Raw genomic sequence first — 24,518 nt, forward strand, 5'->3', positions numbered from 1 at the left:
TATAGAGCTTAAAAGTTATTAGAGACTTGATTTCACAAGTACATAACATAGTATAAAGACATATAGCCGCAAATATTTAGCCAGCAAATTAGACAATTTTTGTTTGTTTTTTAGCAATAAACGTTATTTTTGTTGCCTTCTATTTAATTTGATTAGACTGATTAGCTTAAAATATTTGCAAAATGCTTCTGCTTATTTAGCAAAAATTTTTGGTGGTATCAACATCATCATCATCATCATGATCACATCACGACTAGAATCTCAATTACAAATCAAAACATAGACATCTTTATTCATAAATCTCTCGAACATAATTTAAGATTTTTAATCGACGATGGATAGCAAAAAGTTAAGCCAAATATTGAAATACATTTATACTTGACAAATATAAATAAATATTTACATTTATATATACATACATACTAGTTACATAAACATAAATCTTAAGGCGCCTGAACGCTCGTTTTGTAAATACATCTAAATGGCACGGTAAAAGATAGCTCTAAAACAATCTAAACTAATCCACATAGGCTAAGCCACAACTAGAGTAGTGTTGTACTTGTACTGCAAACTAAATGAACCTTTGAGACATACTTACACACATAAATACAGAAACGATGCATAGTTACTACATAAGAAAAATTTGAAGCCTCACATGTACCGCAAACAAGAAGCATTCAATCCAAGCGAATACAAAAACGAATTGAAAGCGACAAAAATTTAAAAACAGAGATATGACAAGAAAAGACATTTAATGAATTTGATTTAAAACTAAGTATAACTATGTATTTATATTTGATAATACGAATATATGGAAAATTAGCATGATAAATTCAATGTAATTTTATGAATACAAATGAATAAAGTATTAATTGAAACCAACCACAGTATTTCCACTGCATAAACCCAAAAAAATGTTTTCTTAATACAATACAATTTAGTACATATGAATTTCAGAGCGCTCAAAAGTATGCAACAAAATATGAACGAGCGGCTTAGTTCAACTAATTGCCGCTAGATGGTGTTAATGAGCACCCGGAGTTGGTCTGAATACAAAGATTATTCATAATACTTCATTAACTAGAAAGATGAAAGACCTTAAATTTTTTAAAAGAGAGAAACATTTTACAATGATCGAATATTTTAAAGTATGTTAATTATTTTCTTTAAGAATGAGTGTATGATTATCACTGTATTATTTTCTTTAAGAATGAGTGTATGATTATTAATAGATGAGGCTTTACCCAGGTATTTAAACTCAAGTATTTTGACTGTCAATGATGTTCTTGGCAGTATTCAGGCGCAACCGAATCGCGCAAAAAAAGTAAAGTAAATTTACTTATGCTGTCTGTTCGAGCGGACAATTAGCAAATACTTACCTAGTGACTATCCAATTAAATATGGAACTGTTGAGGGACAAGTCTGACTAGAAAGCACTGTAGAACTTAACAAAAGTAAATGCATTACTTTTACAACAAATATTTGCCAGTCAATTTGCTTAGTCGGGCACAACTTCATAAATGTCTACGCCCTTCTTGAGTAAATAGCCGCCCATGTTTGCAATCTCCACCAACTTTGCAATGCCGGTCATGATGCCAGCTCGCGTTCCAATCTCTTTAAGCTCATCATAGTCGAAGATGCGTCGTCCCAAAGCTGCCGACCGCATTTGCATCATTTTCACAAAATTTTGCAGCTGCGAGCCCTTGCTGGAGCTGCTCGGTGCATTTCCCTGCCCATCTCCAAGTCGTGTTTGGGTTATGCTTTCGGTGACCACAGCAATCACATCACGCACGTGCACCGGCATCACAACGCTGGAAAAATCTAGACGAGCACGTGCCTCTGACAGGTTGATCAAGCCTAGAAGTTGCCTGAAAAAAGATTGTCCAAATATGTGAACGATAAAAATTAATATGCGCATGGGTCAATCAAGTTCGTCGCCTAAGTCTTTCGTTTTAGTCTTATTTTGCTTCTTATTGTATTTCGCATAGACATTATGATTATATTTAATTATGTTCTACCCATTCTGTTATTTTCCATTATACTATAGCCTCAAGCAGACGTCAAGGAAAATAATAAACAACACACGTGCGACAGCTGTGCAAAATTTTGAGAACTTGATTCAAAATTTAGCAACATATTTGGGTGCAGAACATTTTTGGGGCATTTCAATTACAGCTCACCAAAAATAGTCATAATGGGCTAAGCATAAGGGCTAAAAACCTGACCTGCCGTTTGCTACGGCTCACTTCACAGTAAATATAATGCCCAATTTATCAACTGCATGTGGGCGCATCGAACATGTTCCAACGCATTTTATCGGAAGAGTTTTGAAACGTCGTTAATAACGAGAGGGCTGTCGACTGGTTAGCTAAATAGTTGACTGTCCCAGCCACGAACCTGAACTCTGATACGATCCCAACGCAACACGACGCAACGCTGAAACGGGCCAAGTCACACAACATCATTACACACACGCACCATCATTTCATTTCCATTTTTTCCCAATTTGTATTTTCATTCTCGGCCCGCACGTTGGCGCGCACGGTTCGGTTCGGTTTAGTTTTGGCTATTGGCTTGGTTCAATCGGAGTTTCCATCGCGTTGTATGGAAAAGTGCATTGAAAGCAAGCAAGCGATCGGAAGCATAGCGCAATTTCCTAACATTGGCATTGAAGCGGCTTTTATTTAATGCTCAGGTTTCGTTGATGAAATTTTAGTTGCCCATCAGCGAGATTTAGTGGCGCAAGTGCAAGAGTTTCTCAAAATAAAACTAAAACAAAAAACGACAAAAAAGTGCATCACATTAAGTGGAGAGTGCTTAGCAATAAAAATCAGAGGCATTAAGATGCAGTTAATTGTGTTGCAGCTCCAGGGTGTCATTGCTTTAAGCTTATTCCTGACCTTCAGTCGGGGATTCGAAATGAACAGTAAGTAATCAATTTTAGTTGTAAACTTGTAACTAAATTAAATCAGATGCACGCTACAAATTAGGTGTTCAGAATCAATTGATCAATTGTAATTATATATGTTCACATTACAATAGTTTATGTAAATGTTCTTATTGAAGATATATAAATGATATAGAATTATCTAAAATTAAATATTGAAAACCATTTGTTATAGTCCTTTATTTAGATGCGATATGAAACCTCTCAAGCTTATATTCAATTTTTACTATTCCATATTTCCTGTTAAGAATTTGCAACAATATATTAACTCTGCATAGTGATTACAAGATTATACTATATTACACGATTAACGATTATGCACATACATATATAAATTGCAAATCAAAGTATACGAATAGTTATATACTTTCGCACATGATTTATTCGCCGTGACAATGAATAATTTAAGGCAGCTACAGTACTTTTCTATTAATACATGATGAGTTGCCAAATTTTAAACACAAATACAAACATATGTGAGAGTAATTTGCATTCGAATTGCATTTAAGGTTCTAACAAGTGTCAGTCAACAATCAGATTTCCTCATAGTATTATTCTAGCACGCAATGAACGTAATACATAGATTATGGGGGCTTTAATCAATTATCACATCTTCTGAAAGTGGTCAACAAGCATCGATTGACATGCTTGAATGAGCGTGTAAACAAATTATACGCTACCAACCAAAAAATTCCCCTCAGCCAAGCGTGGAGAGAAAACCTCAAGTTCAGTACTTGAGACAGGAACAAGATGATTTGCACTTGTTGGATACTGCTTGAAGATCGCAAATCAAACAACAAACAATTTCATTTGCGTCAAATTTTTGCACATTGGGCGAACACGAGCTTTATAAATTTCTTTGACCAAGTTCAAGGACTTTAGATGCGAGTTCAAGTTCAAGTTCGAGTTTGTGTTCTAAGTTTTTTCACAGGAAATCACAGAAACTAGTTTCCTTTCACTTCGTCCATCCATTGGACAACTTGTTAAAGTTGCATATTCTTGGCTAATGAGGAGGATTGCATTGCCTCAAAACTAGTTTTCTCGCGGCATTCAGTTTCATTCAATCGCTGATTCACTTAATGATGTTCGAATTTATTTCCACAACAACAGTGACGCAGTACTATGAGATGCCGCAGCTTTACGACTTTGATGACTATGATCGCTGCCTGCAGGAGTTACCAGGCACAGTGGCGACCTATTGCTTTGTCCGCGCCGACATCGAACCGGATAGCACATCTGCTGCTTGGCGCGCCATCGAGGAGATCTCCAAGTACAACCGGCATCACTTCGATCATCGTCACCTCTACTTTGGCCTCTGTGTGCACAAATGCGAAGCGGAACTCGCAGGCCTGAGTCCAAGAGACAGGAAGCAATTGCAGGCAGGCATCCTGACGGATAATCCCAAGGTAAATAATTTCAGGTTCTTGAAATTTTCCCTGCTCCCAATCAATATCTTAACAACATCTGAGTTACAATATGAGTCACCTTGTTTAAATGCTTCAATGGCATTCTTAAACACACATTTGATTAACACAAAGATATGAAAATCAATAATTGAAAACTTGCTTTTCAATGCATTCGCAGATCACACACAATTTAATTCAATTTAACGCCTTTGCTCAACCCTAAACTTGCACTCCAAAGAAAAACAATGATTACAAAATGTGCCACAACAACAAAAAAAAAACAAACCGAAACGAAAATAAAGTGTTGAATAAAAAATTAAAATGTTCAAACTAATAACAACAAAAGACGCGAACAAGAAAAGAAAACAAACAAAAAGCGTGGTATTATTTTCGAACATAGCGAATTATGTTTACTCTATCTTTGATTCATAATTGCCTCAAGCAAATTGAATGCTTCTAATACCATAAATTTTATTATTGCGTATTTTTTACTCGTTAAGAGTTTCGTTTTTTGTGGGATTTGCGAGGGCGTTTAAATTCTAAAACAAACATGATACGCGTGTTTTACATTTGTCTCCAAATTTGGAAGTTTCAGCTCCAATAATATCAGAGCTTTACGCATTCAAGCGAACGGACAGACAGCCAGTCGGACGTAAATTTCCTCTTCTGATTACATTTACAACAAGATGTAGAGCACAAAAGTTGCGTAAAATGTAAATATATTTATAATGGGCCCTATGTGTTTTTGATTGCCCAGCCAACTGCCTAACATAGTTAAAGTACCTCGGAGTAAAGTAGCTAAGGAAGGTCAATAAATGGTTCGCCGTTTATTCAACTCGATTTTGAGGCTTATCAATGACGCTGGCTTAGCCAGTTCAACTGCAAACTGTGTAGAAATTGAGATGTAATTCGTCTAAACTGTTTACATTTTTGTGCAGCTTGTAGGGAATGCGTTTGTCGCCTCATTTAGGCGTGTCTGCTGCATGCATAAATTATGGGGAGCGAGGAAAACCCACTGATTGACTGATGTCAGTAGGTGGAGCATCAGGTAGCCCACATTTTGTGGGTTACACAAAGTGTTGAAAACAATGGCATCGCTGATCGAGATCCGACAGCGATAAGCAGATGCTAAGATGCAAATTTCGAACAGTCGATAGAGATGCATCTGCTGATGGCCAAGGCTGTGACGTTTAATGACCAATTTAATGGCAATTTCATGATACATTTTAATTGTTTCGCTGCAGGTGAACGTCTATCTGGATCTATTCGCCACGGAGGCCGGCAATCGGGTGCGATACAATGACCTCAGTAATGCGTGCATCAACTGGCGTCTGCAGCAACGTGAATATGGAGTCCATGCCAAAAGCGTTGTCGAGTATTGTGATACCACAGACAAGGTCATCGAAGCAGGTCTGTTTGCTGGCGGCAAGTCCCATTTAATAGATCTGCATATACTAAGCAATATGCGTGTTTTTCCTCTTTTTTTTGACACAGATGATGCCTGGAATTTGGCCTTCTATGTGGTGATCTGTGCCCTCCTCTCCCTGGCCTGTGTGAGCAGCCTCATTGATCTCCATTTGAAGCGACGACGCCACGACAAAATGCTAAAGGAGCGCGATCACTACAAGACGCCGCCTCGCAGTCTGACCACACGAATTCTGCTCACCTGGTCAATAGCACGCAACTGGTATCGCTTGAATCAGGAGCCAAATGGCAAGATCGGACGCGAGTTGCGTTTTCTCGATTGTTTCAAGTTCTTTGCCATGTTTCTGGTCATATTTGCGCACACCAACTGGGTGATCTATGAGGGTGCAATCAGTAATCCACAGGATCCAGAGCGATTACTTCACACCTCGGCCGGCACGCTACTCATCTCGGGTTCCCTCATAACTGTCACATTCTTTGTGATCAGCGGTTTGCTGCTCACCATCAACTGGTTGGCAGTGACGCGTGCCGTCATGGATGGCAAGAAGAGCACTTTGAGCAACGCCAATTATGCTGGACTCTTTGTCAAGTTCAATATTTTTCGCTACATACGCCTGACGGTGCCCTACGCCTTTGTGCTGCTGCTGAGTGGCGTCTACTTTGAGAACGCTGGCGGTCCCCTCTGGCGGCACATCTATGAGCGGGAGCAGCTCGCTTGCCGCAAGAACTGGTGGACCAATCTTCTGTTTATCAACAATTTTGTGCGCACCGATGAGCGAGTAAGTAGCTGCTTAAGAAGATCTGCTCTTTCAGCTTATCAATCTGCTTCAATTTGCAGTGCCTGCTTCAAGGTTGGTATCTCGCTGCCGATACGCAATCGTTTGCTTTAAGTTTGCTGATCATGATCCTTGGTCATCGCTTTGCTCGCTGGAGCAAACATCTGTATGCAGCTGTGCTCTGCATCTTTATGCTACTGCCCATGGTGCTGACCTACGTTTTGGACTATTATCCCATATTCCTACCCACGCCACAGTAAGTAATCCTATGAATTTTACTAGCTGATAGCTGCTTACGTTCTTGTTTTTTCTCCCAGAACCCAGAAGGATTCGTTTATAGGAGATCGTCAGTTTACCGAATTCTATACTTCATTCTACATGAACTTTGGCTCGTATTTCTGCGGAGTTCTCGCTGCCTTTGCCTACGATCAGGTGTCACTGAAGCAGTACAAGCTGCGCGAACGGATTGGCTTCCAGATTCTGTGGTTCGCATTGATCCCTATGGGCGTTCTTTGGCTCTTCACGGCTCATCCGATTTATCAGCATTATTATGCGGAAACACCGCGTCTTTGGGGTGCCATCTATGCGGGAGTTCAGCGCAACTTTTGGGCCTTTGGCTTAGGCATCTTTGTGGTGGGAATGGCTGCCAAAGTGGGATGTAAGTAATCATTTTTTCGTTCTTTGAGAAAATTCCTAATTGTTTCCTAATTGCAGGGGTGCTTCGAAAGTTTGCCTGCCTACCCATCTTTCGCATTCTAGGTCGCCTCACTTATGGTGCCTTCATCATACACCTTTTGGTGGCACGTGTGGTTCTGTCAACGGTGCGAGAGCCCATCTTCTTTGCCACTGGCACGATGGTAAGTCAACTAACCGAACATTTTAAATCAAAGTTAACAAACTGAATGTAAAGTACATTTAAAAGGCAATGCAATGCCTGAATACTTACACGCATCCCAAAGTTAATTGCTTATTTTGACGTTAAATTTAGTTGCAACCAAACAAAATACACATTTACAATAATCACATAGATTTTGTTTTAATTGTAAATAAGTAAAGGTGCGATGGTCTATATCTTATAAGAATATAAATATAAATTTCAATTAATTGCACTTTTCGAATATACTCCCATACGTCTTCAGCTCTTTAGCCTATCCATATATCTGGATGTATGGGGAGATCAAAAACTTTCAATCAACAGATCTACTTCTATACTCTAACTGTGTACGATTATTTTATTTAAATGAGAATGCAATTCTTCACACTTAAATGATAAAATCACTTACATTATGTGAATAACTAATCGTATGGTAAAGTTTGTGATATAAATGAGTTTCATATTTCAGTTAAATTTAAAAACAAATTCTGATAGTTGATCAGAAAGAATCTTTTGGAAGTACATTCAAGCCTACGTTGACAAAATTGATCCTACCAACAATCTAATATTATTCATTTTGCCTTTTAGTAAACCATATATGAAAAATCTCAAGTAGCAGATTCCACCATAAAACTGATCAATAAATTTAAATTCTTTCCTTGCAGTTTGCCTACATCTTCTACGTGGTGTGCGCATCGTATCTCAGCTCGCTCCTTTTGGCCATATTTGTGGAGTTACCCGTATCATCGATTCTTAAGCTGATGCGTTAAGCATGATGACATGGTTAATTTGGTTGATCATTAAATTTATTAAATAAGTGAAGTCCCATAAGCAAACCAACTGCTGCAAGTCAAGTTTAAAATAGTTTAATATGCAAGCTTAAAGCGCGCTAATTGTAAAACTTCTAAGGTGCTTAAAAGTATCTCGAATTTGCATTATTAAATAATTGAATTGAACTAGTTTTGTATGGGACAGTTGCGCTATCTTCAAGTCAATCAACCGATTAAGCCTATGTCATCAGTGAGGAGAATTAAACTTATAAATTATGCTAAAGATTTATTGTAACTAGTTGATAAGCACAATAAGTAATTTAACTAAGATAAAGACCATTTTATAAATATGTAATTTGAAATTTTTAATCCACTCACCCCAGACCAAATTGACTCTTCTCGTTCTCTGCTTCGCTGTTCTGACACAAATCCTCAAAGTACCATTTGATCTCATTAGCGGCATCGTAGCTGAGTTCTGGCTTGGCATTCTGACGAGCATACGCAATGAATTTCTTCATCAGAATGGGAGGCAACAGATCCAGCTCCTCTGCCTTGAGCGGCTTGTGTTCCAGCCGCTTATCTAAATCATAATCCAACTTCTGCTCTAAAATGCCATCCTTGTTGTCCTCGGTCAAATTGGTGACATTGGCAGCCTTAGTTTCTTCAGTGACCGATTCATTCTGCTTGGCCTTCAAGGCGAAGCGTGCAGCAATCCTAGCGCGCTTCTTAGCACCAGCGTGAAGAGCACGAACATGCTCCGTGAGCGAAATGTCGCGAGCTCTTGATGGCGTGTCCAGCAACACATAGACCAGATGGAACTCTTTGAGCAAGGAAGCTGTGATGCGAATGTTTTGTACTAGATATCGCGACTGATCGTATTGGCCACGCTGAGGATTTGCGCAAGCAACGATGGAGGGTTGCGCATCGAAGTAACTAAAGCAACCAGGCAGCGGCAAATTAAGCTGCCCACCTTGCATGCACTGCTGCAGCAGAGATTGCTTGCTGGCCAACTTGTCCACGCCATCCACAATGCAGTGACCTCGGCTGTTGGCCATAAGCAGAGCTCCCGCGTCCATGACTCGCTTGTTGCGTCCACTGAATGTGAGGCCCAATTGCTTGAGAGATTGCACGCAACGTTTCCCATTAATGTAGGCGCCACGCTCCGTTGTCTGGGCGCAATGGGTGAGCACAGTGGATTTACCAATGCCAGGATCGCCAACGAGCAGCACATTGATGGCCCCGCCACTCGAACCGCCCAGCAATGACAGCAAACAGGCGGCCTTCGCCATTTCATGGCCATGCACCTCGGGTGCCAGCGAGTGCACCAAAAGTTTAAAGTTGTTCGCCTCCGCATTAATCATGGATATGGCCTCCATGTCGAATTTACTAAACTCCCGCTGCACTTGACTTGCATCCTGCACGTTAAAGGCACGCAAATAAACTTGCAAATCGTTACCAGCTGTCGTGGATGTTGCTCCTTCTTTGTTGTCACAGAGTTCGCGCAGCTTTAATACGCCGGTCACAACGATTTCCTGCCCAACGTGTACCACATCGATGAGATCGTGTCGCAACTCAATATCCAGTTCCCCAGGCAGGGTGCTATCGTAGTCGGTCAGCAGCGAAATACTCGACTCCTCCAGCCGTATGATCTGGCGCGCTAAGAGACGCGTATACGGCGAACTGCGCAGCGCTAGAAAGTTATCCTTGGCTGTACATTGCGGCTTCAGGCAGTGATAAGGACGCGGCGCATAGTTACCCAGCTGACGCAGCGTCTGCTCCGTCTGGCAGCGAGTGCAGCGAAAGGCATGCCATGCCAAATGGTAACTGGGCTCACCCACGCTGCTTACAATGCCGCGAACAACGAACAAGGTGTCCACGCGACTGTGGACGATGCTACTCATCAGCTCGACGGGCGCGAAGTCCTGAGGACGCACATATAGCTTGGACGTATACTCGTTAGGTGGCACAAACTTGCGGATGGTGGTCAACACTGGTTGTGCTGCCGTCTTCGCCTCTTCGGCCGCATCGAGACTATCATTGACCAGCACAGTGTGGATCGCCAGACCAATGATGGAGAGCGTGCGCAATGGTTTGTTGCGCATATCCTCTAGCATTGTAGGCCAAGCGAGTTTCAGCTGCTCATCACTTTCATGACAGCTCGCCGGGAATATGATCCAGCCACATTTACGAATCTTCTTCACAGTATAATCATCGGGATTCCTCTGGAAGAAAGCCTCGACAGCAATAATGCGTGCGGCGAGTTCACTTTGCGGCACGTAATCCTCGCGTGGAAAGTACAAACGCCAGCCGGGATAAGCTCGCGGATTGTCCACGAGCAAACTGCGCACCTGCGCTCCATCCTCGGGTGCCACATAGTATTCGGGACGCAGGAAACTGCAATCAAGTGGGGTATTCGAAACACGTTTACCCCGGGGATTATTCCAACCTCTAGGCCGAGCAGTTGCCGCTGACGGTGCCGCTCCTTGATCCGGTTCTCTTCCTCCTCGTTGTGCAGCTGGAATCACGCGGCCATTCCGACGAAAGTAGAAATAGGGACGATAGGCACCGCCACCGCGACCACGTCCACGCACAAATCTTGACGGAGCTCGTCCACCTCTCGGTGGATTCATTTTGCTAGCAAAACAAAACTACTTTCAAAACACTAAAATTACTACAAAACTTTCGCGGTATTCTTCTTCTTTTCATTTTAAACGCTCCTTACAGTTATCGATATTCAGACAGTATACATATGTGTTATCGATTTATTTGAATATATAGTATTTTTAAGCTTGAAATTTGTTTATGCGGCGGCAACACGTTTTCCTTTGAAAATATTTTCAATTTTAAGCTTTATATCAGTAATAGTTTCATCTCCTTTTGATCTTTAGGCTCGTATCCTTGCAGCTCGTTTAAGTAATTGAGAAAGTGTTAAGGTGCTGAGCTGGGATTAGCCCGGTTAGCGGCTTTTGTATTAAAGAAATTTTTCGAATTTCCTCATCTAACCTATTTTAAATTGTTTTTGTTTATAGCTAACGAGCACATTTTGATTCATCATAATCTCTCGAGAAACATCAACTTCAGAAGTTTAGATTTCCTTTTATCAGATAACTCATTATCCTTCGTTTTGTTGTCAAAAAGCGCTGAATCCTTATCTCGCAACTACAAAAACACTTTTGCATTACATATGTATAAGCAATAAAACAGTCTTACTTATGTACGTTATTTTGAGCTGCTTTTGATTTACTTTTCTTTAATTTCACTTTTTTTGCCATTTCCTCACAGAATAAATGACTACACACTGTGAAATCTGTACGTCTGGTAGAAAAAGTTTCACCAGAATATGATGGCGAAGGAAACCATAATCTCCAAACCAACTATGATCGATCTTGGGAGATAGTTTAGGCACCTCCTAAAGCACGTTAAACATGTTTACAAAACCAAAACTTCTCTCGACAAGGGCTCAGAAAAAGGCTAAAATTAACATAAAGCCATGGGTTTAAATATATAAGCAATAAAACAGTCTTACTTATGTACGTTATTTTGAGCTGCTTTTGATTTACTTTTCTTTAATTTCACTTTTTTTGCCATTTCCTCACAGAATAAATGACTACACACTGTGAAATCTGTACGTCTGGTAGAAAAAGTTTCACCAGAATATGATGGCGAAGGAAACCATAATCTCCAAACCAACTATGATCGATCTTGGGAGATAGTTTAGGCACCTCCTAAAGCACGTTAAACATGTTTACAAAACCAAAACTTCTCTCGACAAGGGCTCAGAAAAAGGCTAAAATTAACATAAAGCCATGGGTTTAAATATATATATAAACGAAGAAAACGCAAAATTTTCGTTTTTCAATAACCAAAATTTACGTCCATTAGCCAACGTTCAAATAAATGTAATCTATTTAAACCTGCCTTGGCGACATCGTTTTACCTTTTAAATATGCGATATCTTCCTAAACATCGATAACATTTCTCTCATTATACATATGAGTCACTTCATCGTAGATATGAGTCACTTCCATTCAACTGTTCCAGTCCAAATAATCAAAAAAACGTTATCCAACACTTCTTACACACGACGACTTCTAAAAATTACTTCACCCACAGGCGAAGAAAAACGCAATCATTGTTGACAGTACATTTGTTGTATTTGAAAAGCAATCAGTTTATTATGCCGGTGAGTAAACAAATGGATTTACTACTACTTTAACAAGCAAAGTATTCTATATTCGATAAAATACAAACCACATACAAGAACTTTTTATCTTACTTATCTATTATTTGTTTATATGATTTTCTTAGGCGTACCACTCACAAATCAAGGACTTTCGCCAGCAAGTAGGCAATCTGGCTATTTTACCTCTTCGAACTCAGGTGCGAGGACCAGCCCCAAGTGCCAATGTGGAGAGCGACATCATTGACGAGTCCCTTTATTTCTTTAAAGCAAACGTCTTCTTTCGCACATATGAAGTAAAGGTGGGTACTAATTTAGTTATTTGTGGTATCAGCTTGTACCGCAGCTGCATATTGAAGGTTTAGGTTCATTTCTATAATAAATACTTGTTGAAGGCTATGGTTAAGAGAATGGATTAAGTACGATCGGAAAGTGCTTATATTATTTCGAGAAAATTAGCAAATTGTTTTCATATGTATGTGCTCGTTTGTACATTTCTAGAGTACATATGGTCACACCCAAGAAGAATTTTGAATAAATTTGTGTTGTTGAGACTAAAAAATATAACAATTTAATTTTAAAAAAATAATGAAAATCAGTCAAGACTTTAACCCAATATAATTTAGATTGTACAGTGACTTAATTCAAATCTCCGTTTTGGGCATAACTAAAATTTGTGAACCTAGCCTTATTGCAAGATCAAACGTCTTTAACTTTTGTGCAAATCAATATCATACCCATCGTTTGATATGTTGGATAATTGTTTCGTCAGTGCAGAGGAAATATATTAATCTATTTTTTCTTACAGTCTGAAGTTGATCGCGTGCTAATTTACATCACGCTGTACATTACCGAATGCCTGAAGCGACTAACGCGCTGCACTAGCAAAGCTCAAGGACAACAAGAGATGTACAGCTTGGCAATTTCCAAATTTGATATTCCCGGCGATGCAGGTTTCCCGTTAAACGCCGTTTACGCCAAACCCCAATCGGTCCAGGATTCTGATCTAATGCGTCAGTATTTGTTGCAGCTTCGTCATGAGACGGGCAACCGTGTGGTAGAGAAAGTATTCAACACAGAGGACGGAAAGCCAAACAAGTGGTGGACTTGCTTCGCCAAAAAGAAGTTTATGGAGAAGAGTCTGGCCGGACCAGGTCAATAAATATTAATTGAGAAGTACTATTGTGGAATTTAGAAGTGCATTATGCCAATATCGAAATGTATTATTTAAGTTTTATAATTTTGAAATACAATAACCACTGCAATGTGTTTTTGTATTCACGTTGTTGTTAACGCAGCCCAGGCATTGACATTATTTAATTGGAACATCCTTCTAAACAAAAATTCTAATATGTACAATAATAAATTTAACGATACAGATGGTCGGCTTGCAGATTGGATGCAATTTCGGATTCCCATTTATCGCCGTTGCACAACAGCTTTTCCTTGTTGTATAGCAATTCTTCGTGAGTCTCTGTCGAGAACTCAAAGTTGGGACCCTCAACGATGGCGTCCACGGGACAGGCCTCCTATAAAGTGGATCACAATGAATTTGAATCAAATAATAAACGTTATTCGCACTTACCTGACAGAAACCACAATATATGCATTTGGTCATGTCAATATCGTAGCGTGTTGTACGCCGACTGCCATCAGCACGTTCCTCAGCCTCAATGGTGATAGCCTGAGCGGGACAAATAGCTTCGCAGAGCTTGCAAGCAATGCAACGTTCTTCACCACTAGGATAACGACGCAAGGCATGCTCACCACGGAAACGCGGACTCAGCGGTCCCTTTTCGAAGGGGTAATTGATGGTTGCCGGCTCCTTGAAGATGTGAGCCAGTGTAACGGCAAAGCCGCGAAACAGTTCACCAAAGAACATTGTGGAAGCCGCACGATCTGTGATATCCTCCATTTCCATGCTCAGCTCCTTGTTGTTGACATACACGTAGCCCTTGGGTACCGCAACAATGTCTTTGTGTTCAGTCCGCTTGGCAGCCAACATTCTGGCGCCAGTAGTGCCAAACATGCGCTGCCCTGCATAGAAATGAGATATGTATGATAATTAATTAATTACAATTAAAAATTATCCAATGTTGGCAATATTTGCGGATTTGTTATACTATGACATAAGCTTACATAACCTCATTCAACGAGATTTTTAAGAGTTATGAATGCTTTATTTCGCCAGTTGTAGAGCTCGGCTACATTCCACACTAACCATTGCGCGATGCTGTGAAAATTCGCATTGTAAGCGACATGTTTTCGGCACTCTATTTAAACTCGAAAAACACCAATTGCTGGAATTGTTTTGTTGTGTATTTTGAACCGATAGGCGATTGCCAGCAGAGATGCAAGTCGTTGACAGTTCCATTGATATCGATATATATCGAATCTTTGTGCTGTGTGCCCATTAATGTATAATTATACTTTTCGGTATTTAAATATCGGAATAACTATAAAATAGACGTGAGCTTGTTGCATTTACATTTTGGTCATAGGCGGCAGCTGTACAAGTCGTGAAATATTTGTTGTTCCGGTGTATTTACTAAATTTATATTTTGCAAAATATTTCTGTGTTGAAAAGACTTTTCTACTTTAACAAGTGCTGTGAATAGCTGAAAAACAACAAGTTTAGCAACAAAGTTGAAGGTCGGTCACATTCGCATTCAAAAACAGTGACGACATCGCTATTTTTGTTTACATTCGCCAGCATTTCACAAGTAACTGCAAACACAATGTCAGACTTGTCCTATCTGGATACAATTTCAAACAAGGAGTTGCACGCCAAGTGCTTGCAGCATGGACTACCCAACATACCAGTGACCGATTCAAGTCGCCAAGTGATTCTGCGTCGTTTGCGCTCGGCTATTTTGGGCGTCCCTTTGAACAAGTCGAAGAACAATAGTGCAGCTGCATCGAAAAAGAAAGCTCCTAGACGTGAAACAGTCCACAGTAGTAACGTGACACCAGCAGCTGAAACTGTACAGCGCGTTGCTGGTAAAAGCCCAAGTCGAAACAACAACATACGCCGAACAATTGCCGCAACTGCTGGAGATTATTATCCGCTAGGCAATGTATCGACACGATCTGTGGAAACGACAACAACCGTCTCCGATGTGGGATCACAGTCTGAGGATGACGATTATTACACCAATCGCCCACAATATAATGAAGTGCATCGCCCGGTTTCATTGGGAAAATCCGAGCTGTTAACCACGTCCTATACAAGAGGCATCGAGGGACAGGAAACTCAATACTCAGTGGACGACGAGCCACAAGCCTACACATATCAGCGTCCACACGTGGCTTCCACGCTGCCTGGCTATCAACAAGATCGCACATATAGCTCCGGTTTGGCTAGAAACCAAAATCTTACGCATTCTCTGTTGAACTCGACCAGCTACAACGAGGATGCCACCGATTACAACAATGTGGAACCACAGCGCTACTCCTATAATGGATCTGCAGCCCCATTTCAAAGTGCGGCTGCATCAACTTCAGCAGCAACTTCCACGATTCGACAGCGTCAGACGATGGGAAGCGTTACTGGATTTGGCAGAGGTCGTTTAATCCAACCTACTTATCGCATTAACACGCTGTATCCGCAGCTGAACGAATTCTATGATCAGCCCACAAATGCTGACGAATCCATGGAAGTAGACACAGATAGCGAGCCAGAAGTTGAAACACAGCAACAACAACAACAACGTTCTTATGGTCGCCAACCCGTTGAATCTCCGTATTTAAGCCGTTTCTCCCGTCAGCTGGATGCTGGAAAACTTTCATCGCCCTTGGCCAGGCCACAGAAACGCACGACTTTGGCCAATGAGGATGCGCTGGACTCTCCAATGACGCAGTTTCGTGGACTCTTTAGATCCTTAGATCAAAGATATCACCTTAAGTTTTACTTCTGTCTGATGTTGGCTGTTATGTTCACCACATTGGTTTATGTTCTGCTGACGCCATAAATAAAAAAGCGTTATGTTCTTTAAGACTTGTGGTTATGGTTAATAATATGATGTTTAGAATTCAATATGCAAACGCTGTAAAGATAAATATATTGATAATGCAAACAAAATCTGTTGCAATTGTTAAATAAAAAATCAAATGTTATGGCCAATAATTAAAATGCTATAATCTCAAGTTGGGACTGCAATTGCTGACGATGTCAATTGATAAGCGACGAGCGCGTGATTTCCTCCCACTGGCTTTGTTGAACAAATACTGAATTCTGTTCTGGTTTCACTTATTCATTTTTTTAAATATATAATTAGAAAAATGTACTACATTACAATTAATTTATTAAATAAACTAATTAAATTTAATTTTTCAGTGTTGTTTTTGTTTTTGTATTCTTTAATATTCTTGTTTTTGTGTCTTGTGTTTCAGTTATCGGGCATTGTCTTTAAGCTACTATTTACACGATATTTAAGAGTTGCAACACAAACAAGTGTAAAATCGTACAACTTGGGATAGGCGTCGATAGAAATGCATCTTATGATTTTGTGGGGTAAAGGAAGAAGTTGGTGTAGCGTGGAGTGGAGTATGGAAGGAAGAGGATTAACTGAACTGAACTGAACTGATATCGAAGAAAATCACAAAGAAACCTGCTCAACAAACAATGGCATCTGGCCCCAGTACAATAACTCTCTCTCTCTTTAATTAATTGAAGTGGAACTTGAACTGGAACGGCGAACCGTGTTGGAAGTGCGCAAATGGATCAGCACCACGGAAACCATTTTGATTGCTCTCTGGGTCTAATGGATCGCTGCCACTGTCAAATTGTCTTCGCTTCTCAGGATCTGTCAGCACTTCCTTCGCGGCAGCAATGTCAATGAACTTCTTTTCCGCCAGCTTCTTCTCCTCATCCTTAAAGTTGTCGGGATGCCACTTTTGAGCCGCCTTGCGATAAGCCTTCACAATCTCCTGTTTGCTTGCGTTGCGTTTCACGCCAAGAATTTTGTAGTAATCTCGTCGCTCCGCCTGCTTCTGCAATTTCTTGGCCTTCTGAATGCCTTCCTTTGCCCGCGCATTGTTCTCATCAATTTCGATGGCCGCCTGGTAATCATGTATGGCATCATCATACATTTCACTGCCCAGCAGCGCCTCAGCACGATCACAATACACCTGGGCATCCTTCATAATGTCTAGCGCCAGTTTGCACTGCGACAGCGCTTTGCCGTATTGTTCGTCTGTGGAGTAGCAGGAGCACAACAGCTTGTGCGCCTCGTATCGCACCATTGTCTCCTCGGGTTCGTGCTTCAAAACAGCCTCAGCAGCTGTGATGCACTGTTCAGCCTGTTTCTCTTCGCGTGCCTGCTCAGCTGTCACAAGTTGTTTCTCGACTTTGCGCAGCTTCTTGTAGAATGGAAAACAGAGCTTGTGTTCGGGATCAAACTTGAGGCACTCCCGTATTTCTTTCAGCGCATTGGTAGCATGTCCAATGTTGTACAGCAGTTGTGCTATGACGTAATGACCCTCTGTGCTGTCCTGTGACAGTCGATTCACTTGCCGCAGATCAGATATGGCTGACAGCACATCGTTTGTCTTTAGATAGGCATCAGAGCGTGCCTGTCTGAATGGCACAGACCAGGGAGAGATCTCCAGCAGTTGTGTGATCATGCCAATGGCATTCTGATCATCATTGTTGTTCATCAGTCGCTGGACCAACTCCCACTGCTCCTGGGCTGGTCGCAGTCTGCCATAGTGCTCGTGGACCAGTGCATTCTGTGGCTCTTCGCCAAGAACATACTCAAAGTCCACTAGCGCATTGTCATAATCGCCGTTCTTCATATGCACTAAACCGCGTTGGCTGCGCGCCGCTGTAAAGTCCGGCTTCAGTTCTAGGACGCGACTAAAGTCTTGGATTGCGAAACGTGTCTTTCCAAGCGCCAAGTAGACAGTTCCCCGTTTGAATAGAGTCAGATAATTGTTAGGATCGCCCTCTGCATTAATGAGGGAATAAATTTATGTCAATAAGATTTTGAAGTGTGTCGGATTTTAAAGTTACTCACCAACAGCCGCATGATAATGCGTCAATGCATCTGAGAGTTGACCACGAGCTAATAAATCCTTGCCCAACTCCAGATGGTTGTCAATATCTGCCTGATTCGATGCCGCTGCATCAGCGCCTGATTGAAAATTGAAGTGACGTGTTCATATAGAAATGGTTTATCAATTATTCTGATTAAACTATTTACCTTCCATAAAGAGCTCCAACAGCAAAAGCAACACACAGGCGGCCAATTTCTTTTCTCCGCTGCCAAGCAGCAGCAGATCGCTCAAAGGCAGCGCCATGATGCGCCTTCTTAAGTGTGTGCGTGCCTATGTGTGTGTGGGCGTCTGTGCGTTTGTGTGCGCACGTATGTCTGTGTGGGTGTCTCGACCAGTTGTGATTAGAAACTGAAGTTTAATTATCAGCTTAAATTACACACACGTCACAACAAAAAATGTAAAACAGTTTTGCGTGGCAGCTCTTCTTCTTTTCTACCGATTATCTCTCCAAGTGTATCTCAGCTGCTATTCTTTCTTTCCAGTTGCATCTGCTTTCTAGTTGCGCTTCCTGTCGTAGTTCTTGTTGTTACCTTGGTTGCTGTGTCTGTTTATCTTTTCTTCCAAATATTGTGCCTTTGATTTGCATTAGTTTTACACTATACACCCGAGTTCTTTGTGTTTATTTCGATCGGTAACCGACTCGGTATTGCTGGTCAGCAATACGTTTGCTTCAGTTTTGTGCAGAACTTGCTACTTAAAAACCTAAACACTGACGTGTTATGCGAACTACAAGAGGCCATCTAGCCAGCGTTGCCAGACACCGCAGCGGCATATGTTTCCCTTACCATCTGGTCACCCCATATTACAGAGTTGCCGCTACACGCAAGTTATGCGTGTTGTTTTCACTGCTTTCGATATATATCGCCTATACCATCGTGGCCACCTCAAATATTTGAAAACAAATAAAACACCGCCCTTTCGAAATTTGAGTGGTATGTATGGAAATGTGTCATTTTTTAATTGAATTGAAAATAAATTAAAATTTTGAATAACACACAACTCGATAAGACAGTAATCACCGAATCATCGCCTTCCATAATTTAATGGACACAACCCGACAAAAAAAGTTTAAATTCATCTCTTAAAAGAAGAATTTCATCAATAATAAATGAATTTATTATTTGGTATGTATATGTGTAGGTATATATGGAACTCGAATTTGGTAAATATATATATATTGCACTACCCACTACTACACAAAGTATTGATATATCTTAAAATATTGTTTTATCATCGTTATTGTAAATACGTGTGTTTTGTGTGTTTTTAAATAAATGCAATATTTTTTGAGCATTAAAATGTTGCTTGCTTTATAGCTTAAATACTTCTTTTCTATAATATTTCCTTTCTTATCACTAAAATGGTCACCAATAGTCATCCACTCATATATTATGATTAATATGTGAGAGGCATTTAAATAGATTTTGTATGGATTTTTGGATTAAAGATTTGGATGGATGGTAAAATACTATAGAGTATTACGAGTTTTAATCTGAGACTGAAGCTAGTGTGTTATGAGACGAAAGCTTTGTTTATACGGTAAATATTTGACCTATATAGTATAGTATGTGTGTGGTCGGCCTTAAGAGAGATTAAAGCTTTCAGCAGTTCTTCGCAAGTCAACCCTGTGCATGATCCATTTATAAAAGTATGTATATATGTAGGCAATGGAGGTTAGTCTAATGATAATGAAAAATGGAGGGTATGGTCTATTGTGTGTTTTGTAGTATGTACATTTGTAGGTCTGATTTACTACATAGTAAAAAATTCTTCTATAGGCTTAGCTTTTTCAAAGCGCTGCCAACACTAACGTATAGTAGTATTTTTGATACTTTTCTACTTTTCTGTTCCACTTGGATTATTTCATTGGTACAATTAGGAAATCACAATGTTGATAAAATCATCCAGAGAATCCTTAGTATGAGGCTGGCTTGTATCGTGCATCTTTTTCATGTGAGCTGCAAAATGATCAATATTAATTAGAAATTATTTCGGATTGAAACATAATTCAAGATTCTAAAAATACTTTTAAACTTGATGTGGGTCACAAATCGCTCCTGGCACAAATCACATTTGTAGTAAGTGTTTCCGGTGTGGACACGCTGATGAAGTCGCAGCGACTTTTCAAATAGATAGGCACGTCCACAGGTCTCACACTTGAAATTCTTTTCAAGAACTGCAAACTAGTTAGGTTAAAAACAAAAAAAATAGATTCTACATATTTCCAACATACCCTCATGACTACGCATATGCTGGGTGAGTACATATTTTAGAGCAAATGCTTTGCCGCAGACATCGCAGACATTTGGCTTCTCATTGTCATGAGTTTTCATGTGCCATTTCAAGTCCTGGGCACGTTTATAGCGCTTGGAACAATGCGTACACGCATGCAGCCGATCCGCCGAATGCACCGCCATGTGTCGCTCCAAGGCAGACTTCATATTGAAGCGTTGCGGACAATTGCTGCACTGAAAGAGTCCTGTATACTGACGCTCTCGCTTCCGTTGGAGCACACGTTTGTTGTTGGCAATGACCGGAGTTGCTGGCTCACGTTGCAGATGCTCAACACTCATATGATGGATGAGCTGCTTTTCGTTGTCGAATTCCTGGCGGCAGGATTGGAACATGCACTCACTACGCTCTTGATGCGTTAGATTCTCCGTATGCAGCTCTAACATATGAATGCGTTTCTCAGCATACGATGCGAAAACTTTGTAAACAATATTCAACAGTTAGTATAAAGTTTAAAAGATGATCATTTATTACTATGGTTGTGGGTGTCGGTGAAACAGTAACGAGTTAATTGAGAAATTGTTGCTGACATGCTGCTCTCCGGGGGTGGGTATCGAATGTTGGATTTTAATAGTTATGCAAGTGGGTTTTTGATTAAAAAGCTAAAACAAACTGTGTCTAAGTTCAAAAGATATGATTAATGTTATGAAATTTGTTTGGCATGCTTTGGCTAATATGTGTACGAAAAAATAGCTGATCCATGTTTACCATTATATTGCAACAACTTGACACAACACACACAACAAAAAGCAGCGGTTTTTCGACTTCTTCACAGTAAACGATGCTCTTACGACTATGGCAAATCTTAAAAGCGTATTGCGATGAATGTTTTGGTGATGCGACAGATGGATATTATAGTATATTAATGAGTTCTTAGATTATAAATGGAGCTTTCATAATGTGAGTTGCAGCTTTATTTTGAAGTCTCACAGTACAAAGTTCCTTACTTTTTGGGCACATTTACCTATTCAGCAATCTTTAAGAATATCTGAATTCGGGAAATGCGCTATTTACTAAATTTCAACTCACCCTCTGTGCAAATAGCACACTTGAATGGCTTCTCGCCGCCGTGCTGCCGATAGATATGCCAACGTAAAGTCTTTACATGAATGAAAGCTATAAACAAAAATGAGATTACTATAGTTAAGTAATTAAAACTATTTATGAAACCTTAACTACGCTTACTCAAACTAAAAAATGTTTCACATTTTCATTCCTAAATTTTTTATTTAATTTTGTTTTTCAACACTTTAATGAATTGCTTTACACCTAATTCATAAATTTATTGATTTCTATTCTTTAATGAATGTCATACCGAAATTGCTAAGTATTTCAACACTGTTTAAAAATGATTTCCATAAAATATTAACATTGTTTGCGATCAAATCTTAATAGCTTTGCCCTGTAAACATCTCAGTCTAGCTGTTACCATTTCGATTGTGTGTTGATAGATCCGTCAGAGTGAGGACAAACAGTTTTATATATGTATGTAAGTAGATACACATCTTCATAAAAAATGATGCTGGTTTCAGCTAGACTATAATAAATTCAAGTCGAGCTTGGGAAACATACCTTTTCCACAAAAGCCGCAGTATTCGCTCTTACGGGAGCCCGTTGTGTGCGTTGCCTCATGACACTTGAGATGGCGTTGATTGATGAACAGTCTGTCGCAGCCGCTGTGTCGACATCTCAGCTGCCGCTCGGGCTTGTGCCAATTCATGTGGTAATGCAAACTTTTACGGGTGAAGAAACGCTTCTCGCACATGCTGCACTCGAAATCCGTCTCCGAGTGATATTTCTCAATGTGATGGCGTAGATTATGACGGTCGCCGTATTTTTTGCCGCACACCTCGCAGCCATAATGCTTCACAACATGGCTGCTCTTCATGTGCACCGTACGCGATGCGGCGTCTTGGAAACATTCCGTGCATTCCGGACAATTGTATGGCTGATCCGGATCATGGGCGCTACTAATGTGCTCTAAGAGCAAATGTTGCAGTTCGTAGCTCTCTTCAGGTTTGTAGCAAAATTTACAAGCAAAGCTAATGTTCAGGGAATTGAAATCTGTAGAAAAATCATCTACTCCCTCTTCTTCTAATTGCAATGTTTCAGTTGCAGTTTCGCTATTTGTTGTTGTTTCGTTGATGTTTATCGTTTCTACATAGATTTCTATGGGCGTTGACGCTTTGGCCTCAATTATGGCAGTGTTTTGTGTTGCAGTTGTTGTCTCTGTTATCGCAGCATCCTCAATAACGTTGGCATCATTATGCTCATCATCCACATGCTGTTCGTCGTCAGTTTTGTCGTACAACAAGTTGGCATCGATTTTATCAAAGATATTTGAGAGCTTTAATTGTGCATCCTGACAGGCCATGCGAAATGTGTAAATCGAGCAGAATTTCGTAAAACAATCGCTACATATTTTCTGTGGCAATCCATCGTTAGGTGCGATCTGCAAGCAACACAAGATAACGATGACAGTTTAAAATTCGATAAGTAACGTATGACTGTCGATAACAACAACGATAACTTTAGCGACAACGTATACGTATACGTTATATTGCACCCACCGTTGCATGATCAAAAGCTTAATTGAAATGCAATGCACACAACTTTCTTTCTCCAAGTATTGGCTACAAGCGGTGAATAGCGAATGGTTAAATTGTCTTACCTGTAACTTCCAGTTAACAAACTCCATGCGAATTTGCGCCATTTCACTCTGCCAACGGGCTGGATGGAACAAGTCCAGCCAATAGTTGTTGTTGCCATTTTCGAAATCGCACTTGGCACAAGTGCGACACGTTTCCATGGCTGCAGCAACAAACAAACTGAGCGCACAGTCAACATCAATCCATGACGCCCAGGTTCAAATTGCATTTGTTAACCACACACACATACACACACACATGCATATGCATATATGCATGTTCATACATGGAAGTATGCATCTATGCGCTTGTATTCGTGTGTCCATGTAAAATTATGCAACTTCAGAAATAACTCTAAACACGCACACACATGCATAGTAGCAAATGTGTAACAGTATTCGCTGCTATTTCAATATTGTTGTTGGCTACACCGCTGCAAGAGTGGGAGGATGAAAACATCTGTTCCATTTGTAACTTTTCGCCAAAGTTTGGATGCTGCTGCTGTTGCTATTGTAGCTGGGTGTGCTTGAACCTGGGTCACTCAATAAAGTTGTGAGTCTGTACTTGAGTTGGGATGCTCTAACCTGAGCATCCTGCGTTGTCTGTTACCCGTGATGTTGTCTGTAGCGCGCTCCCGCGTGAACTGACCTTCAATGTTTGTTTGAGCCAACCATGTAGTCGCGACCATAATGTGTGGAGAGATTGAATACCCACTCACACACACACACACACACTCACACGCAGACTCACGTCTGCAACGGGCGCATGTGTCGGTGTAAGCAACCCTCCCCAGCTTTGGCTTTGACTTCCCTTCTCAGCTGTTTTTCGCTTTGTTTTTGTACTTGCGCAAAAGTGGCGACTGCCAATACAGAGCTTTAAATTGTTAAAGCATGCGAATCTTAGCAGAGCTTTTACCTTCAGCCTGTGAATGGAGATGCGCCAACTCTAAATGTAGCTAAACATTGAATTAGTTATGAATTATAGGTTTCAATGAGTCGAAAATAGTCAAACAAAATTAAATATATAAATTAACATTGTAGCATTTGTAATTATTTGATTCTAGTGCTAAATTAATACTTTCGTAAAATCAAAAAAAAAAACAAGTAAGAAACCTATAGATGACCCGCTACTCATTTCAGATAA

At 40.3% G+C, this 24,518-nt stretch overlaps 7 protein-coding genes and 1 long non-coding RNA gene across 10 annotated transcripts; 4 read left to right on the plus strand and 4 right to left on the minus strand.

Moving 5' to 3' along the window:
• Window positions 1-1,200: 1,200 nt before the first annotated feature.
• LOC133837101 (DNA replication licensing factor REC) lies at window positions 1,201-10,960 on the minus strand. The gene is made up of 2 exons (XM_062267760.1): window positions 8,577-10,960; window positions 1,201-1,868 (listed from the first exon to the last, which is right to left on the minus strand). Exons 1-2 carry the CDS (start codon window positions 10,826-10,828, stop codon window positions 1,499-1,501), a joined length of 2,622 nt encoding a protein of 873 aa, XP_062123744.1. The 5' UTR covers window positions 10,829-10,960; the 3' UTR covers window positions 1,201-1,498.
• LOC133837102 (nose resistant to fluoxetine protein 6) lies at window positions 2,510-8,547 on the plus strand. Its single transcript, XM_062267761.1, has 8 exons — window positions 2,510-2,926; window positions 4,058-4,353; window positions 5,598-5,763; window positions 5,848-6,557; window positions 6,617-6,810; window positions 6,872-7,212; window positions 7,269-7,411; window positions 8,094-8,547. The coding sequence occupies exons 1-8, from the start codon at window positions 2,845-2,847 to the stop codon at window positions 8,196-8,198; spliced, it is 2,037 nt and encodes a 678-aa protein (XP_062123745.1). The 5' UTR covers window positions 2,510-2,844; the 3' UTR covers window positions 8,199-8,547.
• Window positions 10,961-12,224: 1,264 nt separating the features above from the next.
• On the plus strand, window positions 12,225-13,680 carry LOC133839688 (actin-related protein 2/3 complex subunit 3). Its single transcript, XM_062271347.1, has 3 exons — window positions 12,225-12,381; window positions 12,507-12,680; window positions 13,187-13,680. The coding sequence occupies exons 1-3, from the start codon at window positions 12,376-12,378 to the stop codon at window positions 13,538-13,540; spliced, it is 534 nt and encodes a 177-aa protein (XP_062127331.1). The 5' UTR covers window positions 12,225-12,375; the 3' UTR covers window positions 13,541-13,680.
• LOC133839686 (NADH dehydrogenase (ubiquinone) 23 kDa subunit) lies at window positions 13,646-14,757 on the minus strand. Its single transcript, XM_062271346.1, has 3 exons — window positions 14,600-14,757; window positions 13,964-14,415; window positions 13,646-13,907 (listed from the first exon to the last, which is right to left on the minus strand). The coding sequence occupies exons 1-3, from the start codon at window positions 14,637-14,639 to the stop codon at window positions 13,746-13,748; spliced, it is 654 nt and encodes a 217-aa protein (XP_062127330.1). The 5' UTR covers window positions 14,640-14,757; the 3' UTR covers window positions 13,646-13,745.
• Window positions 14,758-14,874: 117 nt separating this feature from the next.
• On the plus strand, window positions 14,875-16,960 carry LOC133839685 (LEM domain-containing protein Bocksbeutel). Its single transcript, XM_062271345.1, has one exon. It carries the CDS (start codon window positions 15,117-15,119, stop codon window positions 16,347-16,349), a length of 1,233 nt encoding a protein of 410 aa, XP_062127329.1. The 5' UTR covers window positions 14,875-15,116; the 3' UTR covers window positions 16,350-16,960.
• Window positions 16,702-19,161, minus strand: LOC133839684 (dnaJ homolog subfamily C member 3). Of its 2 annotated transcripts, XM_062271344.1 has the most exons (4): window positions 18,872-19,161; window positions 18,582-18,749; window positions 18,396-18,512; window positions 16,702-18,326 (listed from the first exon to the last, which is right to left on the minus strand). In XM_062271344.1, the coding sequence occupies exons 2-4, from the start codon at window positions 18,676-18,678 to the stop codon at window positions 17,044-17,046; spliced, it is 1,497 nt and encodes a 498-aa protein (XP_062127328.1). In that variant the 5' UTR covers window positions 18,679-18,749; window positions 18,872-19,161; the 3' UTR covers window positions 16,702-17,043. The 2 variants fall into 2 exon arrangements, with proteins under 2 accessions (XP_062127328.1, XP_062127327.1); XM_062271343.1 differs by having other exon boundaries at window positions 18,582-19,160.
• LOC133839683 (zinc finger protein ZFP2) lies at window positions 18,949-24,188 on the minus strand. Of its 2 annotated transcripts, XM_062271341.1 has the most exons (6): window positions 23,399-24,176; window positions 22,300-23,179; window positions 21,757-21,843; window positions 20,669-21,145; window positions 20,462-20,611; window positions 18,949-20,393 (listed from the first exon to the last, which is right to left on the minus strand). In XM_062271341.1, exons 1-6 carry the CDS (start codon window positions 23,534-23,536, stop codon window positions 20,311-20,313), a joined length of 1,815 nt encoding a protein of 604 aa, XP_062127325.1. In that variant the 5' UTR covers window positions 23,537-24,176; the 3' UTR covers window positions 18,949-20,310. The 2 variants fall into 2 exon arrangements, with proteins under 2 accessions (XP_062127325.1, XP_062127326.1); XM_062271342.1 differs by lacking the exons at window positions 18,949-20,393; window positions 20,462-20,611; window positions 20,669-21,145 and adding an exon at window positions 21,182-21,531 and having other exon boundaries at window positions 23,399-24,188.
• On the plus strand, window positions 21,951-23,494 carry LOC133839689 (uncharacterized). Its single transcript, XR_009894119.1, has 3 exons — window positions 21,951-22,212; window positions 22,281-22,743; window positions 23,412-23,494. It is a non-coding gene; the product is annotated as an uncharacterized LOC133839689 (long non-coding RNA).
• Window positions 24,189-24,518: the final 330 nt, after the last annotated feature.

The sequence above is a fragment of the Drosophila sulfurigaster genome, chromosome 2R (genome assembly GCF_023558435.1).
Source record: "Drosophila sulfurigaster albostrigata strain 15112-1811.04 chromosome 2R, ASM2355843v2, whole genome shotgun sequence".
Lineage (NCBI taxonomy): Eukaryota > Metazoa > Arthropoda > Insecta > Diptera > Drosophilidae > Drosophila > Drosophila sulfurigaster.

What these genes read in the sequence shown, in the direction of transcription:
- LOC133837102 (XM_062267761.1), top strand. Translation starts at nt 2,845, where the DNA reads ATGCAGTTAATTGTGTTGCAGCTCCAGGGTGTCATTGCTTTAAGCTTA. An exon ending in TCCTGACGGATAATCCCAAG is followed by an intron (nt 4,354 to 5,597) that starts GTAAATAATTTC and finishes GTTTCGCTGCAG; the next exon opens with GTGAACGTCTATCTGGATCT. An exon ending in AATGGCTGCCAAAGTGGGAT is followed by an intron (nt 7,213 to 7,268) that starts GTAAGTAATCAT and finishes TCCTAATTGCAG; the next exon opens with GGGTGCTTCGAAAGTTTGCC.
- LOC133837101 (XM_062267760.1), bottom strand. Translation starts at nt 10,828, where the DNA reads ATGAATCCACCGAGAGGTGGACGAGCTCCGTCAAGATTTGTGCGTGGA. An exon ending in AAGAGTCAATTTGGTCTGGG is followed by an intron (nt 1,869 to 8,576) that starts GTGAGTGGATTA and finishes ATCTTTTTTCAG; the next exon opens with GCAACTTCTAGGCTTGATCA.
- LOC133839688 (XM_062271347.1), top strand. An exon ending in TTCGCACATATGAAGTAAAG is followed by an intron (nt 12,681 to 13,186) that starts GTGGGTACTAAT and finishes TTTTTCTTACAG; the next exon opens with TCTGAAGTTGATCGCGTGCT.
- LOC133839686 (XM_062271346.1), bottom strand. Translation starts at nt 14,639, where the DNA reads ATGTCGCTTACAATGCGAATTTTCACAGCATCGCGCAATG. An exon ending in TTTCACAGCATCGCGCAATG is followed by an intron (nt 14,416 to 14,599) that starts GTTAGTGTGGAA and finishes ATTTCTATGCAG; the next exon opens with GGCAGCGCATGTTTGGCACT. An exon ending in TATATTGTGGTTTCTGTCAG is followed by an intron (nt 13,908 to 13,963) that starts GTAAGTGCGAAT and finishes TCCACTTTATAG; the next exon opens with GAGGCCTGTCCCGTGGACGC.
- LOC133839685 (XM_062271345.1), top strand. Translation starts at nt 15,117, where the DNA reads ATGTCAGACTTGTCCTATCTGGATACAATTTCAAACAAGGAGTTGCAC.
- LOC133839684 (XM_062271344.1), bottom strand. Translation starts at nt 18,678, where the DNA reads ATGGCGCTGCCTTTGAGCGATCTGCTGCTGCTTGGCAGCGGAGAAAAG. An exon ending in GTTGGAGCTCTTTATGGAAG is followed by an intron (nt 18,513 to 18,581) that starts GTAAATAGTTTA and finishes ATTTTCAATCAG; the next exon opens with GCGCTGATGCAGCGGCATCG. An exon ending in GCATTATCATGCGGCTGTTG is followed by an intron (nt 18,327 to 18,395) that starts GTGAGTAACTTT and finishes TCATTAATGCAG; the next exon opens with AGGGCGATCCTAACAATTAT.
- LOC133839683 (XM_062271341.1), bottom strand. Translation starts at nt 23,536, where the DNA reads ATGGAAACGTGTCGCACTTGTGCCAAGTGCGATTTCGAAAATGGCAAC. An exon ending in GTGTGCTATTTGCACAGAGG is followed by an intron (nt 21,146 to 21,756) that starts GTGAGTTGAAAT and finishes TTGTTTACAAAG; the next exon opens with TTTTCGCATCGTATGCTGAG. An exon ending in GCATATGCGTAGTCATGAGG is followed by an intron (nt 20,612 to 20,668) that starts GTATGTTGGAAA and finishes ACTAGTTTGCAG; the next exon opens with TTCTTGAAAAGAATTTCAAG.